Here is a 20,094-nt window from a genome sequence, read left to right as displayed (position 1 = left end):
GTTCATAATTTTCCCATTCATAAACTTACATAATTTAGGTGAAAGCAAGATAGGCATACCACATAAATTAAAAAAAGAAACAAACTTTATTAAAAAAGCCATATAGGCATGTCACATATTTATATAAGTTTATGCATGTTTATTTTATGGATGTGTAATGTTTCCAATATCAAATATCAGAAAGTCTTTATGAAAGGGTGAAAACCGCACTCCACACATTATATTAGTACAACCTATTAATCTTCAATCTATATTTACATCAATTTTTTTGTCTTTTGAGGGCGAGGTGCGATAAGAGACTACTCTCATAGTCTCATGTCCGTCGAGGGTGCGCCTTGACCCTAAGTGGGCTAGCCATTTCGCAGGAAAGCCTTAGCACTTCAGAGAGGTCAACTGGGCCTTGATCAGATTGCTTCCACTCAAACTCATGCAGTAATGTTCCAACCCAAAAGCTGACTGTAGCCCACCCCAACATCTTTCCCGGACAGGACCTCCGTCCTGAACCAAATGGAGAAAGCCTTAGGTCTGGGCCGAACAATGAGAACTCTGGATCAGCCACGAACCTCTCTGGGCTAAACTTGAGAGGGTCAGCCCAAACTTCTGGGTCCCTAGTGATGGCCCACATATTTACCATAGCAGTTGTTCCAGCTGGTACGTGATATCCATCGACGGTTGTGTTGGTGATTGCTAAGCGGGCCCAGGATAAGAGTGGGCCTGGTGGGTGTAGCCTTAAAACCTCCTTCACTACTGCTTGCATGTAAGTTAATGATTGTATGTCGGATTCCATCAACGGCCGTGCTCTTCCCACGACTTGATCGAGCTCATTGTGCACCTTTGATTGGATATCAGGATGGAGCACCATCCTTGCTAGTATCCACTCTATCAACACTGCCACTGTGTCCGTACCTCTAAATATCATTTCCTGCATTAAAAAAAAAAAATTTGTTCAGAAAAGATGGAATCTTTGCTGCAATTCAGTCCAGAATTATTTAGATTCCATTTTCAACATCATGGATGAGGCTTGAACTTACGATCTCATTTGCGCTAAGAGTTACCGCGGAGAAGTTTACCATCTCAATCAACAATCCGTGTTTATTCCATAAGCAACAAAACAACATGCACAAAAAAATAAAAATAAAATTGAAAATTCAACTTGCATAGTTTGGCACTCACCCATAAAACGGCAATCATGTCCTGTTCAGACAACTTCTCCGGCCCACGTAGAGACAACAAAACATCCACAAAATCACGGCTTGTTTCACTTGGTTGGCATTTATGCTCTTCAATAATCCGGTTCACAAACCGGTTCACTTTGGGTACCAACTGAGAGCACCTGAACCGGATTCTTTGAAAATCAAAACCCGCAACCCAAGGAAGGTGATCGGACCAGTTGAGCTTCCCTAACAAATCATAACCTTCTTCCACAAGCCGGCTCAGCTCATCGGCTTCACCGTTACTCGACTCACCCAGCTCATACTTCCGACCAAAAACCGAACACATCATATTAAACAACGAAGCACGTTTAATCAAACCACGTACACAAAACGCACGTTTCACTTCAATCATTGACACCATTTGAGCCGCTAAATCAAGCCGCTGTGACTCCGACGCCGTGATTTGTTTCGGACAAAAAAGATGCGTCGCCGCGATTCTTCTAAGCGTTTTCCAATAACTCCCATATCGAGCAAAACCAATCGCTCTATTGAACATTAAATCATAAGCCGACTCTTTCACCGGCCGATCCGCAAATACCGAACTGTTCAGTATTTCTCTCGCCACGTCAGGATTGCACGTGACTATCACTCGAGTCTCACCTAAGCTGAAACCCATGAGCCTCCTCGCATTAAACCGCTCGGCGGTTGCAGCCAGCTTGTGGTGGGCTAGGCTGGTCATCAGGCTCATGCTCCCAATCAACGGCAGACCTCGTGGGCCTGGAATTGGGCCGGCGATGAACTTCCGGGACAAATAGTACTTCCCCCAAGCTGGACCGCCGGGGAAAGTCGAGTACCATAAAGTGGTGGCCGAGTAAACCAAGAGGAGGAGGAAGAGAAGGAGAAGAATTGTGGTATTGTTTTGCGAAAAGGTTTTGTATTTGGAAAAAAGAGCAAAAACCCAGAAGGAATCGAGTTGGGTATCCATAAATATGTGCGTGAGTGAGTATGAGTGGATTTTTTTTTCTGTGTGTTGGGTTGAAGTATGAAATGAGAGGTGTGGGTTTATATAGGGAGAAGTTGGGGTAACCGTTAAACAGGATGTTATGACCACATAACGGAAAAAAAATAAAATGAATTGAAGTAGTTGCGCCGCCACCACTACGTGACGGAATAGGTAGGGCTTGGTTAGGAATAAGAATTTAGTTTATCTTATTAAGATTAAGACAATCTTAATTATCATTTCATTTCGTTAATATATGGTGATTGAAATTATATCTCACCGGTTCATGTTTTTATTAACATTTATTTTTCTTCATAATATAACGGGCATAACATTAATCTTAAATTTAAAGCCAATGTATTTTAATTCTCTTACAATTGTTTTTGGTATCTTCAATTACATATTTACATGTGTACCTCAACATTATCATTCATATGTACTATATGTATGGTCTATTCTCATTCTCATGATGAGTATTTAGATTCTCCAATATGTAGCTACTGGTCACAAAACATATCCAAGATTCTTGTCGAGGGTTCTAAAATGACAGAGATTATAAGGCAAAGATATATATATATATAGTACAAATTATTCGTATACTGCACAAATTAAAAGCAAGATACAATATATATATTCCACCTTTAATTAGGATGTAACAATAGAAAAAGTGGGTTCTAAATATGGGGATCCAAATATTTTCTTGTAATTAGCTATAGAAACCAAAACAGATTGGACATTGCTTTGTGTATGTCTAATGATGGTGTCATTATATATGTATGTATATATCTACAACCACTACAGAAAACCCTGCCGTACAACCACTACAGAAAACGCTGCAAGGGAGTTTTGGCGGCATTTAGGCTCCATCACATGCAGTCTTGGTTCAAGATACCACGTGTAGGAAATTAAAGATGATAATTCTCTACACGCCCTCCACGCGTCGAGCGCTTGACAGTGCCAGCAGTGAAATGTGGACAGTACGTACTGTATATATATATATATTGATTTTACCAAAAAAAAACAATTTTTTTTCATGTAGAAGATTCTATAGGAAGGTGACTGATCACTTTTACGATTTACATAGCCCAAGTAGGGAGTCATGAAATACTTTTGTGGACAGATTTACCCTTAACTAGTGTATCTTCGTCAAGTTTAAAGCGAACAATATTGTGCTATTAAGTTTGACTCTACATATGTATGCAATCCAAAGGTCATGAAGTCCGTATTTTCAACATCCGTACTTCATGACCTTCATATAATAAAAATGAAGAGGGGCTATCAACATAACAAGTCTCTTTTCGACCGTGATTGTATGAGTACTAATCTGTTGTAGAATATTCGGTTTGAGTTATAACTACTACCCAAATAAGGAAGAGTTGAAGGTAAGGTAACGTATGTGTCATTGGTTAATACCATGGGTCCAGTTTTGGTCTTGGTGTGGTCAATATTATGGCCTAATTTTGGCTCCGATTTTTTAAAAGGAAAAAAAAGGCTTTTCAATTATATAGATATTCCTTTAAGATGATAAGGAAGAGTACAAGAACAGAAATACAGAATCTATGAAAGGTTTCCCTTATAATCTTCTTAAAATATTCCTTTGTCTGATGCCCTTGCAAGTAGTGTCGTCTGTCTCAAAATGGGTTCTGTTGTACACCCCGTTCTTTTAATTACAATATTGCTTTTAAAGTATAATCCATTAGCTATCCCCAAAAAAACACGAAAGTAGCTAGTTTTGTGGCGAAAATTGATCAATATTATTATGATCATATATATATATATCGAATGGTAATACCAAGATATGTGGCTTTATAAGTGTGAGCCGCCTCTCACATGTAGAAAATGTATGTTCCTATGCTTAAATGAGTTGAGCGTAGCTCATTTGTTGGACCTAGAATAAATAAAGTCGTGTGGGTCTTAAGTATTCACAAAAATTGAAAAACTCAAAGCAGATAATATCATGTATATATGTTTGTGGAGTGAGTTATGGGTCCACCACCTCATGCTCATCCTTCAAAAGCGTCATCAATTACAGTGCAGATGCCAACACACGTAATCTATGGATGGAATGAGGCATTTGTGGAGAAGCCATAAATAAAATGAATCCCACAAAAAGCAAATCTTATGATAACAATCGCCACAAAACTTGGCCTCAAGTGCCCCAAACAGAATCAAATGCACACATCATTTTCTTTTCTTTTCTTTTCTTTTTGTCTTGATGGGGGGTTTTGTTGTTGAAGCATCTTCAGGATTCTATCCGACCTGCTTCTTTCTCATATATATTTACATAAAGCATGCACTGATACATACATATATATATATAAATTCGTTTTAAGGTATATATATATATGGGACTAAATCAAAACTAGCTTTCTATGTTTCGACATTGTCCGTTGATCAAATTAAGGACAATTTTTGATCACGTATTGGTCGCCCCACATGCATATATAGAAGTTAATTTCGACTTTACATATGCATATTATATATATGATTCGATTATATAGATTTGTTTCAGGGTATCACATCTTTATTCTATGTTTCGTCATGGTCCATTACTCAATCACTACTAGCTAGGTAGCTAGGTAGCTAGCTAGCGAATTAATTAGGGCTTTGATCATGATGCTATATACATCTTTTTATGAAATAATGATACTATATACATCTACAAATATGTACAAATGGTCTTATGCATGCTTGATTATTAGTTTGAGTCAAAGTCCCCATCTAGTGGATTATATTGGCCTTTCCCACTCGTGCAAAGTAAGAGTATGAATGATTGCATTGGATTCGCATTATTGTAATCAAATCACTAATGATCAATATAAGTGACTAAGTATGTCAAAGGCGTGGTACTGTAAGATCATATTTAGCCGACTTGCTCAAAAGATGAATCAACTGGAATTGGTGTTGTAAATTATATATTTTACTCTTGGATTGGTGCCAAAATACCCTCCATTCAATAATGGACAAGTGACAATCTTATTAGGCGCTAAAAGCGTACATCGGTGTATTTATAACAAGGCTATCTCGGTCAAACCCAATATATAGTGCACTTCACTGCCCACCCGTAGCATAACCATGATATCTCGAATCTCATATCTCATAACATCTAGTGAGACTATCTCAGATAAATAATAAGGAACATTCAGAATTCAAAACAGAACAGAACTCCCAATATGAATCCTTCTCCAATTCAAAAACTAAGAGAGGTTGTCTCCTATCCTAGCACCCAAGCTAGAACTTCCTCAAAACAAAGATCCCATATACTTATTCAACTATTATGAAAAGACACCTCCGCCAAACAGATATGACACAGACAATTCAATTTACAACTTTCCCTACTTACTTGAGTGCTCCGAACTATGAGTTCTCAATCTCTTGCTTATGTTTTGACTTAAATCTCAGAGTGTCTTTCCCAAAGAACACACCTCACAACGAAGCAACACTCGGGCATCAATAGTATCCGAAGCAGCCTGGTTTGATCATCCTGATACGTCAATAAACCGAACAATATTTGCACATCATCATATACACAAACACACATAGAGAAAGAGATCGATCTAAACAGATTCTCAAGAGTCACTTTATAAATACAAATATAAAATACAAGAACTTTGACCAATAATTATGATGGGTTGCAAGGGCATAGAACATTAAGGAATAATAGAAATCAATATCAATTTATCAATTTATATATATATATAACTGAGGATCCACAAGGCTTCTCCTTAATTCTTGGTGCCACGTGGACGCCTCCACAACAAAGCTTACACATTCTAATTAAACTTGATAAAAAGGAATGATTGACAACTTGAGTGATGAGAATTAATTTAAAAAAAACAAAATGTAACGGATAAAAGAAAAAATTAAAATATATTGAAAAACTTTAAGACCCATAATGGGGATTTAATGTTTCATGTAAGTGGTTTGATGTTGTTTCAGTTTTACTAAGGTCATGTATTGTTAATTATGAGAGTCTTTTGATATTACTCAATTAATGAAATTCCTTTGTAGTATTTAGTTTGAAAACATTTTGTATGTTTTTGGCATTAATTATCATCATTTTGTGGGAATTTTTGTGTGTTTTTATCATTATTTTTGTGTGTTTTTATCATTTTGTATGTTTTTGATGTATTTTGTGTGTTTTTATAGTATTTAATTGATGTATTGTGCATGTTTAGAGTTTGGTCAGGTTTAGTAGTCTGTTTGGATTGCAACATACACAACATGATGGGTTTTTCTCACGCTATATCAGTATATTGTTCTAATGTGTAAGTAAATTCAATCCATTTAGTATTGGAACATGTAAGTGGTGACAGGAAAACATGGTAGAATTCAATGAGTTGTTGAAGGTCAAAATGATTATAGACATAAATCTACCAGTTATACATTTACATTTTAAAAATATAAATTCAAAAATCTTATTCTAAAAATATAATTTCAAAAATATTACTTATGCTACATTGTGCTTCTCGATATTGAATGTCACTTTGTAGAGAATGTTGTACTAACCATACAATATTGTCTCATAAACATGTTTTGGTGACCTATAACGCTTTGTAGATACTAACGACGCAAATAAGAATTGATAAACTCTTAACATACTTATTTCTTATGAATCAAATTTCTTACACCCAATTAGAAATTTTTTTTCTTAGCAAACTAAAAAAAAGGTATTGTACATATTTTATCTTCATCTCACAATCATCTCTATAACTCTACTCTACTGCTCTTCATGTTAACAAAGTATTGAAAAATTCTCATACATCTCTATTTTCCAATCAAAATATGTACCGCGCGAAGCGCGAGCATGCAACTAGTTAATAGATAATTCCAGAAGTGCACTCTAATTTGAAGAAGAAGAAGAAAAGAAGAATGGTTTAGAGATGGTTAAAGATTAAGTGCATCGAATAATAATTACTTGAGCAGGTAGTGCATAAGACTATCCTTTTAACCCTAATTACTGAAGTTAATTGTTGTTTTTAAATTAATTTAATTAAATGGGTGAATATGCTGTATTAAGATACTTATGATGCAAATTCATGGTCCGGACACATTAGCTAGGTTGGTCATTGGTGTAACAGTAGTATTAATAAATTAATAAAACTACAAATTAATTGACTGATTTTAATTGGTGTCAACTTGGTTCTTAATTAAAGTTTGTCACCTCTACAACAACTTCCACGTATCTATCTCATTATGATTCAATATATATTAAATAAATTTCACGGGTTGGTGTAGAACAACTGGCACAAAACAAAGCAGCCACAAATACATGCATATATATATATATATATATATATATATATATATATATATATATATATATTTATATATAAATTCACATTACTTTGAATTTGAGAATTGGTTTGGCCGATATAAAATTAACTAGGAATCACACTTTGATTTGGCTTTTCTCATTTGATGGTTGATTAATTAAGATTTTTTTTTGATAAGCTTTGATTAATTAAGATTGATGCTTAACCTTAATCACAAGTTGGATAAAGCCTAGACCGGGGTCGTGATCAAAGAAAATTAAATAATGGAGGGTAGGCACGTGATTGTGAATATGTTCTTGATTTATAAAACCATTGGAATCGAATGTTAAATCATGTGTTGGCCTATGATATGTTTTTATGCTTCGCCACTTGCGCATGCTTGGAAATCTTTTATGTTTCCGGATATGATTCTTTTTCTTTTTTATTTTTGGTAACCAATTAATACCAGATATCAATCCTAATTAAACAATCATGTTGCCAGTAAAGTGCCTTCTCTTTGAATCTACCAATGTGAATGGTGCTTCTACTACACTCATTTGCTGGGCAGTCGCTATGAAATTCAATCATAAAACTAGGTTTTCAACTTTAGAATCCACATATATATATATGATCAATGCACTTATGTGTATTTATATGTAAAGTAAATAAGAAAAGCTAAGCTACGAGAGCGTGCGAAAGGGATCAAATGTTCAATACATTGAATGATTTTTCTTCAATTTAATTCAATGATATTAATATGCCAAATGTGGGATTTGATAATAATTACTCACATATTCACAATTTGGTTTTATAATTCGATGAGTATACAATTACTATGTTTGGAGTTTGGAGAATGGCTCGTTAGGGCAGCTGTCATAATTTGTGGTTCTCATGTTCTCCCCTACAAACCGGCTTACAAAGGGAAGGAATGAGTTTGAGATTTCACCTTATTAGAATCCAACGAAACAAGTGAACGTGTGATTCCCAGCCTCATTCCACCTAGTCTGCGACAAGTAGGTTGCAAGATTCACCTTTATATCGCGTTAGTTAAAAAAAACTCATGAAATATAATGTTGAATCCGATTACTCTTTACTCTCATAGTTTTGCTAGTTCACTCTTGCCATTTACATGCACTTGGAAAGCGAAGCAAACTATGGTACAAATACCTTCTCAGAATGAGTTTGAGATTTCACCTTATCAAAATCCAACGAAACAAGGGAACATGTGATTCTATCTCAACCTCATTCCACCCTCTAAATACAAACCAAATGTCATGTTGTTCTTAATTTTAGACCATGGGCTTCGAATTGATCATAGGCTGCCTTTTGATCAATTGCATCAAGACAAGCTCGCTCTTTCGAGCCAATGACTTGATTACATGCCCTGATAAATATCCTTGATTTTTTTTTTCTTTGTAAAGGTGTATCTTCATGTCCACTTCATTGTAACGTGGGTATCTTGTTGTGGAATGTGTTTGAGAGTGAATTTGGACACTTTGAGGCTTTAGATGTGATGGCTTTTCTCCTTTTTTTCTTTGTTCTTTCCAAAGCCTCTTTGGGACGACATGATTTGACAAATGGTGAAGTGAGTGATTCCACTCCTACAGATAGGTAAGGTAAAACTTAACTTATTTTCTTGAAGATTAGGTTGTTTCGTCACTCCTCCTCTCCTTCACACATCTACCCCAAGGTAAATTAATTAATTGTCTGGTTCATAATGACAAAGCTGGTTTTTAGCCTCATCTATCAACTTTTCAATGTGGGTTGCTTTTGATTGCGATTAAAAGGTTTTGTGATCGTGGTTTGACATTTTTTACGTGTATGAAGTGAGATTTGATGTAGCCATGGAGGTGGTCATGCTTAGGATTTGTTCGTGTTTAGCAGTCTTTTCTACCATGAAAATTCTTTCTGCGATTTGGTGCTGATCAATGGAATTTATGGGGCATTTTGACATGAGCTATCATAGAGTAATTTTCATGTGTTCAGTGTCCCAATCCCGCTCACTGCAAGAGTCTTGCGCGCAAAAATGGTTTAGGAGAGGTTTTTTTTTTTTTTTTTTTCATGTACAAAAGGGTATATTAATTCCTTTCGGAACAAAAAAAAAATAAATTGTGTTCTAATGGTGTTACGCTCTCCTACTGGGCCCGTGCATAACTCTTTGCTCAAAGTGGATTAGATTTGTCTTTCGTCAGAGTAACTCCTGAGCCTAGACCACTTGTTAGATAAGCCCAACAACAAGTTGGTAGGCTTGTCATAAGAACACCAAATAGGCAAATCTGTATTAAGGCCCAGGAAAATTTTTTTTGCTCATCCTATGAACAATTTTTTTTTTTTTTGAGAATATTCAGAATTTTAAATGTCTTCCTACTCCGTAAGCAATATCATATGTCAAGACTAATATTCAACATTAGATTGATATAACCCAACCGAGTGTTGTATAAGTAAAACCTTACTTCTCTCACATAAGCATGTGTTTTTTGGACTTAAGAACCAATAAATACAACGGTTTGAAAAACAAATTCGCGTGAGTATGTTGCCCAGGACATTATACTTGATGTGTTTAGATTTGGATTTCAACATTTTGAAATACGGTAATTAAAAAAAAAAGTGTAAATCAATGTGTTTGTGGCATGCATGTTTGAGTTCACCCCAAAAGAAGCACCCAACGTAAGTTTTGTTTATGTTTCTACATTGTTTAGTCTGCATAGAGAATCTTTTTTCAAGCCCTACTTCTGCACACAAAAAGGTTGATAACCTTTTTCACTTTTCGTTGTTTTCAACCACTCCAGTATTAATTAATTAATTAATTTAATTTAATTCACATATTTCATCAGCCAGTGCTTGCTGGCTTGTTGTAAGTTGTAACACACGTATCTAAATTGACAAGGCATCTTAATTTATCATCGTCTGATCTTCATCTTGAATAGATAAACAGGTGGGGCCTCAAGGTATTGTGATTTGTCACAATTGATGCATTTAGTGTGTCCTCTCCATATGTGTGTAGTGTGAGCCGGTGAAGAACAAAAATATAGGTTACTTAGGTAGGGTTTTGTTTTGTACATGTCTGCTGCAGGATGGAGTAGATCAATCATCATCAAACTAAGTAGTCTAGAATTAACTAGAAATGGCTCGGTTGATAATCGGTTCGATTAGAAAACAAGCATATCAAATAGATAAATTTGCTAATAGTTCTCACTTTTTAACTTTTCATGTTTGATTCTATCTTGTTCTATCCATGTTGCTTCATTGTGTACCAAATAAATCTCAGAAAAAATTTCGAAAAAAAAAAATCAGTTTAATTATGTGCATAAAAATATACCAAATCAAAAGTCCATATATTTTGTAAAAAAAAAATCATTTGTAGTAAATGTTCAGATATATTAAAAGTTTGAAAATGGAAGTCTGGCGATGTGCGGTGTAATACGGTGTCGTCTGAGAGTGTCAAACAATGACCATTTTTAATGTTTGTTTAATCTTGTTTTTCGTTTTGTTATCTTAATTGTATTATTCTATCTTTATGATGATTAAAGTGTTTAAGAACCTCAATTACATGATTTATTGGGTGAATCAAACGACTAGATCTATGACTTTTCCAAAAAATAAAATAAAATGAAGAGGTAAGATCACGTTCATGATTCATGGTGACCTAGGCAAATTAAAGAAGAGTGTTATAATAGACATGTGATAATATTAATGGTGATGTTGCCTTTTGCATGTGATATGCATTGAATTCCCATAGGCCATAACCATCATAACTGTTCATATTATTTCCTCCTCTTCAACAAATACAAAGTTGTGGGACCATGGAGATTGATGATCATAAATGAATCTGAGTGGGGGAGGGCTATGTGTCATCGGGTGGACCAGAGTGCACCTGAATCCTAAGGAGAGTCGCTGACTAAATTATACATGTCTGTGTGTGTTGGTGTGACTTGTCAGTATATATGTGTCGTCATCTCGAACCCCCCCGCGAGCGTAGAAAAAGCAAGTCTTGTTGGCTGTTGCCTTGTTGAACGAGGGGGATGTGGGCCCTTTTTCTTGCTTTATTAATATTATCTACTACAATATATATTTTCTTTTTAAAAGAAAAAAAAACCACCAATTTGAGTCTTACCAAAAAAAAAAAATTAACAATCAATTTGAGCCAGATTTTGAATTTTATCCAAAAATGGCCGGTGAGTTAGCTGAACTAATCCACTCACTTTTGGTCTCGTTGTCTCTGGGGGTCTGGTATGTATATACATGCAAATTATCATTAATAGTATTTGTGATAATTTGCATTTATATGAAATTTCACACTGGACCTCCCCTAGATCCAATTTGATTATAATCCAAAAGGAAACCAAATTATGAGTTTTTGTGATCCTTATCTAGTGATCTAATTGCACACATTATCATTTTCCAATGATATCTAATACATAAATGATGGCGTGATTAGGTCATGATGATACAGGTAGAAAAGAGGTGAAGATACTAAGATAGAAAGACCGACAAAAAGAGGAGGGGCAGAATTCCATATGTGCATTTATTTATAAATTATAATTATCACTGCAAGGTGAGAGAGAGACTTTAGGTCAGGTTGGTACGTATGCTACTTTTATTTGTTGTCCTTTCTCTCCTATCCTTGGCCTTTTTATCTTCTCTGCCTTCTCACTCTCGCACACAAACATCAGTCTCTCTTTTTCTCTCCGAGAGTCACTCCTCAAGACTGAAATATGAGAAAGAGAGAAGGGGAAGCTTATATCTTTTGAGGGGAATGTTGTCTGGCTCGAGGTCACTAACATTTAGATCTCTGATTCGATCAAGCTCTTCTTTTCTTTTAGGGTTTTTTTTTAAAAATAATTTTTATATAATTGAGAGATCTTTTTAGGGATGTCGGACCAGGCTTCATTCCCCCCAATTGTTCTTCCCCCATCAATAAGCATTACGGTTTGATCTGAAAGATTAAAAGGTAAGATCTTCAATTTTTTTTGGAAACCCTTGACAATGTATGATCCATTATAACTGGGTTTTTAAATATTTATTTCTTAAATTAATTGTTGGATTGTGTCGGTTTTTGGAGGAATTAAGGTCCGTGGTTGAGCATGGTGCGGATTGGTGTAATGATGAAAGGTTTTGACTGCTCCTTTTGTTTCTCTGACTCAAAGATGGTCGTTGGATATATATATATATATATATGTATATGTATAGGATCATAATTACTTACTGGATTTTGTGTTTTTTTGTGTGTCAGTCCTTAATCAGATTGTGTGGTTGTGAGTTTTGGCTTGAGTCATGGTAAACCTGGATGTAGAGCTAGCGTTTCATCATTGGATCTAATTTCTTCTTGAATCATGATGGCTTTTAGGATCTTCTCTGTCCTTTATCTCTTCCTTTTTCATCAAACCCATTTCTTTTCTTGCTAGGGTTTCCCTCTGTCTTGCTTGGGAAAACCAAACAAAAAACAACCTATTTGAACTTAATTTTCCTATAATATTATCACTTCCTTCTTCCTCTATTTCTTCTTCTTCTTCTTTTCTTCCTTCTTCGTCTTCTTCTTCTTCTTCCCTTTATTTTTTCTCTTCTCTTTCTTATCTTCTACCTACCTCTATATATGTTCTTTTGTTCAAGTGTAAATCTTGGAATATTGAATTTTCATTTAGAAGCTCTTCAAATCTTATGAGTGTTGGACTATATACATGTTATTTAACTTAATTTCTCTGCAGTTTTCCATTGCAAGTTGTGGGATTACTTTTTATATCTTGTCTTGTGGGTACATGAGAGCTCAAGTGAGGCATCCATTAAAGAACAAAAAATCATTCAATATAATTTAAGTATGTAAGTGCAAGGTTGTTAAAATCGGGATTTTACATAAGCTCAGTGGAAGGCATGTAAAATCGAATCTTGAAATCGTAAGATTTTATAAAATTTTAAAAATAAATATAAAATAATATAATTACTTATTTCTAAATAAATAATTAACATTATATAATATACTATAGTTTATAGGTAAGAAAAAATTCAAAAATGTGATTATTATTTATTTATAGACATGTTAATATTTCACAAAAATTATAATTTTTTAAGACCTCCAGAGAACTATGAAAAGCAAGCACAATAATTATGTAATATTATATCATCTTAATAGATTAGAGCCAATTTTTCAACAAAAACTAAGATTAGAAACATAAACACATTATTAGTAAACCGCAACCCATAAGCCCATGACTCCACAAGTCTATGAAGATTTAATCGGTAAGATCGTAAGGTAAGATCGAAAGGTCTTATCAATTTTGAGATTTTACATCGATTCAAATCGTTTTGGTTACCTAAGATTGTAAAATCGTATGATCTTATGATCAAAATCGGGATTTTGACAACCATGTGTACATGTGTCACAGATAAATGCCACTACACTCATGATGAACTCTATTTGAGTAGCAACAGAAACAATGCCTTTTATGATGAATTATGAATGGCTATAATCTGTTTAGTCTTGCCCTCACATATATCATCAGGTCTTTACTATTTGTATATAAAAGTTCTGGATTCTGTGTATGATATTACTTGAGAAATAAAAACGAAATTCGTAACATGATCTAATGAAGTACGTTGTGTTTTCGACACTAATTAATTAGTTGTTACCTTATCACATGGACGTAATTAAAAAAGCACGAATCTTTATGTGAGTTATTTTTGGTTTTAAATGATTGGTCTTCCATGTTTTTTAGTTAGATTTCTCAACAATATCCTATGACTTGAGAAGTTCAATCCAATTACAATTCGCATGTTTGATTTGTTTGAGGAAGCAATGGGTTGTCATAATACTTTGTGGAAACATCAAAGACTGTACAAGAGAGAGAAGAAACATGGGAGAGATGATTGGAAAGATGAATTAATGAGAGAGGAAGCGTCATCAGGAGTACAATCCCTAATATGTACGTTTGTGGTCCAAATTAAGCTGTTTTGTGCATTCATCTCGTTGTCTTCATGCACTGACATGAGTGGTTTTCCACGCCTATCTATTGATTCTATTCTAACATTCGATTGTTCTGAAGATAAATCTCTCTCTTGATGGGCTCTTGGTCTCTGAATTAAGCCCATGGCTGTTGGCTTGGGCCTTGCTAAGGAAGCCCATTCAAATGGACCCGGCTAGGAGTTTTAGGGGTAACTACTACTCAACGAGCTCATAATAACAATTAATAATCCAAACGGCAATACTGCTACGTATCCCTAACAAATTCAGCCATAACATGTAATTAGACAACGTAATAACGAAATCAATGTAATTAGACAATGTAATAACGTAATTTAATGTAATTAGATAACGTAATATTGTTATGGTTGATTAGGGATACAAAGAGTTTTCATAATCCAAAACTTGATGCAATGTCATAAGGAAAATGATAATGTTGTCCTTAGGATACTAGAAAAGCATGAAGAATGTGCGTTACAATCTAAAAAAAAAATGCGTTTGAAGTTTAAAAAATTAGATGAAAAAGTCATGACATTTTTGATTTGTGTCAACTCCGACATTAGCCTCAAATACCACACTTGACTCTTGAACATGCATGCTGAAATTGTTTCAACTTTCAAAAATAAATCAAAATAAACAACAATAAAAATGTGTCTTGATACGAATGTTTTTGAGTTCACCCAATTTGCAAGTTTTGGTTATATTTTCTACGTTGTTTAGTCAATAGAGAATCTTCTTCAAAGTCTTACTTTTGGTTGGATTGGGTGGCCTATAAAAACATAAACTTTTGCACCCAAAAAGGTCGGTTTACTTTTCAACTGCTCCATGCACACACTTTTAAGAGTATTAATTAATTAAAATCATAATGTTTTTTTCCTCTGAATCTCTCTCGTTCGTTAAAAATAGTGAAATAGTATGAATTTATTAAATTTAATATAAATTTGTGGGGGTCTAAGGGGATTGATTGATGATCATAAGTGAATAAGAGGATGGAGGAAGGCGAACCATGTGTTATCGAGTGGACCTGAGTGCACCTGAATATTGAAACAACATCGCTGACCAATATGCATGTCCCGCCTGTATGTCTCGTCATCTCGAATCCCCCGCGAGCGCAGAAAAAGCGACCGTCGTTGCACTGAACGAGGGGGATGTGGACCCTTTCTTTCATGTTTTTTTTATTTTAAATTTTAAAATCAAAACTCTCTATTTGTTTGTTTGTAGTTATCGAATACGCCTTTAACCTTGATTACATAATGATTCCTGAACAAAGTTTCATTTTTTTTTAAAATTTTTTTATCAGAAAGCAATACAAAATACTATCACACAACGATCTTGTTACAAAGATTGAAATTGGATTTGACTAACATACTAATACCCAACAATCACCAGTCCACAACAGCAAACAAGGAAAGCGCGCAGATTATGGGCTTTAAGGGATTTTCATATATGTTTGGTTGATTAAGAAAAATAATTTTCCAAATAAGAAAAGAAGAAGATGTGACATAAAGATAGAAAGAGAGCCAAAAAGAGGAATGATTGAATTCCATCTATAATTTTACATGTTCATTGATATTTGTCAATGCATTGAAAAGTGAATGATAAAGAATTAAAGATGAGTCAAGCGAGAGAGAGAGGGAGAGGAGTCGTGATCATTTGTGGAACCCAAAGAGGGCGGTAATAGTAGTAGGTGGGTCAAGTTGGGGTTTTTATTTTGTTACTTTGTTTTGTCCTTTTTCACCCTCCTCAGCCTTTTTATCTCCTTCTCTTGCTTCCTCTGTCTCTCATTCTCTCTCACAGTCTCACTCACACACATATCGGTCCCTCTTTTCTCTTTGCAAAGAGTAGAGTAGTCACTGTAGATTGAAGTAGTGGACATGGGAAAGATGAGAAGCTATTATCTTTTGAGGGGAATGTTGTCTGGCTCGAGGCCTCTAAACCAGATCTCAAATTCGATCGAGCTATATTTCTTTCTATAGAGAGATTTTTTTTTTGTGATCGTTGAGGGACGTCGGACCAGGCTTCATTCCCCCCAATTGTTGCTTACACCTGATGATGTCCATTTTTACCTAATATGGTAACTTCTTTAATTTTTTGGAAATCCAGGCGACCTGGCCCTTGCAAAACTGTAATCAAATTATTTCTGGGTTTTTTTAAAAAATTTGTTTTGTTCATATTAATGTTTGGACTGTGTTGTTTTTTTCCTTCTCTTTTGGTGGGTTTTTTATGGAATTAAGGTGGTTGAAGACTTGAAGTGTAACAAGTGTTGAACATGAGCAGATTGGTGTAATGATAATGGTTTTGACTTCTTTTTCATCTTTTTCTCTGACTGAAAGAGTCCTGGCTAGGATCATCATTACTCACTATATTTTTATGGGTTTTTTTTTATGTTGTTTGTCAGTCTATATAAACTCTTCAGGATTCATCATTGGACTGATTTTAGTCATGATGGCTTTGTGGATCTTCTCTGTCTCTATCTGTTCCCATTAACCCATATTTCTTATTAGGGTTTCGTATATATATGGTGGTATTTCTGCTTCCCAGCTCCCTTGATCGAAAAACCACACAAAAATGCAATATTTTTAATTCTAATCATCTTGATATGTTGTTCCCTGTGTGGGTTTTCCAGTTTCATCTTTGTTTTTTTCCTTTCAACTTCCTCTATGCAGCTTTTTATTGCAAGTTTGTTGTGGGGGATTGTGGGGTTAATTAGTGAGGCTGTGTAATCTCCGCCCTTTTTTGTTTCTTGCGTTCATTCAGTTTCATCTCTGACGAATATTTTAGTTATAGTATATTTAATAAAGCTTGGATCTGTTTGTATTACACAAATGGTGATGTCTTTTACATGACTGAGAGAGTTGGGCAGCATTCACCATTTCAAGGTATTAAATAGAATAATATCTCTATGAATTTATACTGTTTCAGATTTCTTTTGAAGTTAGTGGGATGTCTTTGTTTGCACTTATCAACTTTGTTCTCTGCCATCGATCACCAGCTGTAGCTTTTGAGAAGCGTATGTTTTACACTATATATATATATATATATATATATATATATATATATATATATATATGCGTATATGCTGTTTCCAATGCTTAAGAGAAAGGTGAAAGAATAAAAAGGTTTCACACACAACTACACAAGTGTGTGTCATTCTGAAATGTCACTCATCATGATTCATGAGCTGTATTTCTGAAGCAACCCACAATGGCTTTCTGTATATTGTTTGTCATGAAGAGATATTCTAACCAAAATCTTGTTTCTTTTACAAATTACCATTATTTGTATGTAAATTTACTCATTTAGGGATGGAAAAGAATGATGTGATATGGAGTAGTACAGTATAGAGTACTGATCACTGATATTGCATATGCTTAGACCTAGCTTGTAGAGATCATATCATCTACTCTTGAACTTGATGAAGTCAGTTCATAATCTCCCCATCTTAAACGATAATGTTTTTTCATACTTAGCATTCTATAACTTGAGAGGTTAAAATCTCAAAAAAGAAAAAAGAAGCAAAATAGGGAGACAGAAAACAGAGGAGATGATTGGAAAGGTGAATGAAGAGGGAAAGGTTGATGGGGTGTTGCGTATTGTGAAGAGTGTGGCTCTTGGTACATCAATTTCTGGGTCTCTGAGCCCCCACACCACATGCAAAAACACTGAATGCCTTTAAATGCTCTGACTCACACTTCCAGATCACCATTGCTGTTATCACAGTTTAGTCAGCATCAGCATTGACGCCATTGATTCTCTCTCTCTCTGCATCCCATCCATATCTCTTTGTTAATCTGTACTCTGGTTTATAAATCTGTATATATTGGCACTAATCTATGTTATTTTGGACTCTAATTTCCTTAAATTTATGTGATTGAGAAATCCAATTCCTCTTAAAGTAGTCAGAAAACTGAATCACCTCTCTCTAGTCTCTAGTCTCTACTCTCACTCTTATTGCATAGATGGAAGGTCTTTTGTTGCCTTTCACACTTTCAACCAACTCTGGGCCTGGTAGTCTTCAGCTTTCATCAACTTTGGGCTGTATTTCAATAGGTGTTTTAGGCCCTCCATGATAAATTTCCAAGCCTGGCCTGACCCAGTGAATTGGGCCCTCTACTTAAAGCGTGAGTTATATGCAACTTTGGGCTATGATATGGATCTCTCCAAGCCTGGCCTGATCCAGTAATTAGGGCCTATCTGAAGCCCAGGCTCCCCAACCCAAGCTTAATTCACCTTTCTTTTTCTTTTTCTTTTTCTTTCCTTTTCCTTTTCCTTTCCCTTTTCTTTTTCTTTTTCTTTTTCTTTTCCTTTTTCTGGGCTACGAATTACAGCATCACCTAATGATCCGTCGCTCTTCCATATATCGCCTTTTGCTCCTATTTGTGTTACAAGATCGAATAGGTGTAAATGTAAAAGATTAAAATCCCACGTCAATTTATCATAATCTAACCGTGTGATTTATAAGCAAAACTCAATTTCTTTCACTATGAAGACGCGTTTTCATTGGTGTAAATGCCCATGAATACGGCTTATGAATAACATATCCGTGTGGCCCGATGGCTTAGAACATACAATATCTTCAATGTGTTTGCGTTGGAATTCAACAATAAATTCATAAACTCGTACAATAACTCGCACACGAGAACATATGGGGTATTAGTTCAGTACCTCTTTCTGCTTTTCCTGAGAGCCTGAGAGGGATTTTGAAGGCGCCAGATGTGCCTTTTGTGATGGTATAAATGAGAAGATTGGCTTCTTATAAATTGAATTTTTCAAATGGGTTAAATAATTCATTCAATGTTTACGGTTGGTCTCCCCTGCATACATAGAATGCTTGCAGCATCTGTTGTAATGTGTATGGTGGTTTTACAGCAGAAATAATGGATAGTCTTGGTCCATATTCAACTTGTATTGTTTATCAATTTCTCTGTTTTTAGCCTCTGATCGCTGCACTGCTTCTGCCTCCGCTTTCCGTGTCTGCTATTTTGCTCAACAACTCAACTCTCTCCTCTACATCTTTTGTGCATACCACATAAGTATATTAAACTTGGTAACTCAGTCAAAGAGATTTAAAACTTTCAATGATAAAAGACAGCTTATAATAAAATAAAAATAGTAATAATTGCAATCCCAGCTTTGATGTAAGCCTACTCTCCTTTTTTTATTACAAGAATAGTATCAAAAGGTCACGCATTTGAAGTTGCATGATATTTTACAAGATGATTCGTTTCGGTGTGGTCGAGACTAGTGGCATTCGGTTGGCTAGGTTTTCGAATTAGCATTTTACTATTTTTAGGCATTTTCGTAATTTTTTACGATTTCCTCTTATTCAGTTCCCTATTTATTGAGGGATGTTGTAATCTCTTAAGAGATCGTTTGACGATTAATAAAAATATTTTGAAATTACTTCTTTCTCTAATGGATTTTAGATTCTTGTGTTTTAACCTTAAACGTAGATTTAGTCTTGAGATTACGTTTTCGACTGCGTCATAGCTGGCGAATAACCAAAATTGGCTAATTAAATTGATGGGATTTCAACTTCATTTGTGACAGATAATTAACCCATCCAACCCATACACTACCATAAATATTTTATGGTTGGTTGTATTGAAACTATAGTAAATACATACCCAAATTTGGAAAATTCCTTTTATCACATCAACTTTTGAAAAAAGTTACAAACTTGCTTGTCTCTATGTTATTATTGGACACTAATTTTGATGCATTCACACA

At 34.9% G+C, this 20,094-nt stretch overlaps 1 protein-coding gene across 1 annotated transcript; it reads right to left on the bottom strand.

Annotated features, from left to right (window-relative positions):
- Positions 1-67: 67 nt before the first annotated feature.
- On the bottom strand, positions 68-2,185 carry LOC120016321 (cytochrome P450 78A9-like). Its single transcript, XM_038869038.1, has 2 exons — positions 1,174-2,185; positions 68-922 (listed from the first exon to the last, which is right to left on the bottom strand). The coding sequence occupies exons 1-2, from the start codon at positions 2,137-2,139 to the stop codon at positions 314-316; spliced, it is 1,575 nt and encodes a 524-aa protein (XP_038724966.1). The 5' UTR covers positions 2,140-2,185; the 3' UTR covers positions 68-313.
- Between the last annotated feature and the right edge of the window lie 17,909 nt (positions 2,186-20,094).

This window comes from Tripterygium wilfordii, chromosome 15, assembly GCF_013401445.1.
Source record: "Tripterygium wilfordii isolate XIE 37 chromosome 15, ASM1340144v1, whole genome shotgun sequence".
Lineage (NCBI taxonomy): Eukaryota > Viridiplantae > Streptophyta > Magnoliopsida > Celastrales > Celastraceae > Tripterygium > Tripterygium wilfordii.
The sequence above is the reverse complement of the archived record's forward strand: the minus strand, read 5'-3'. Positions and strand labels throughout refer to the sequence as shown.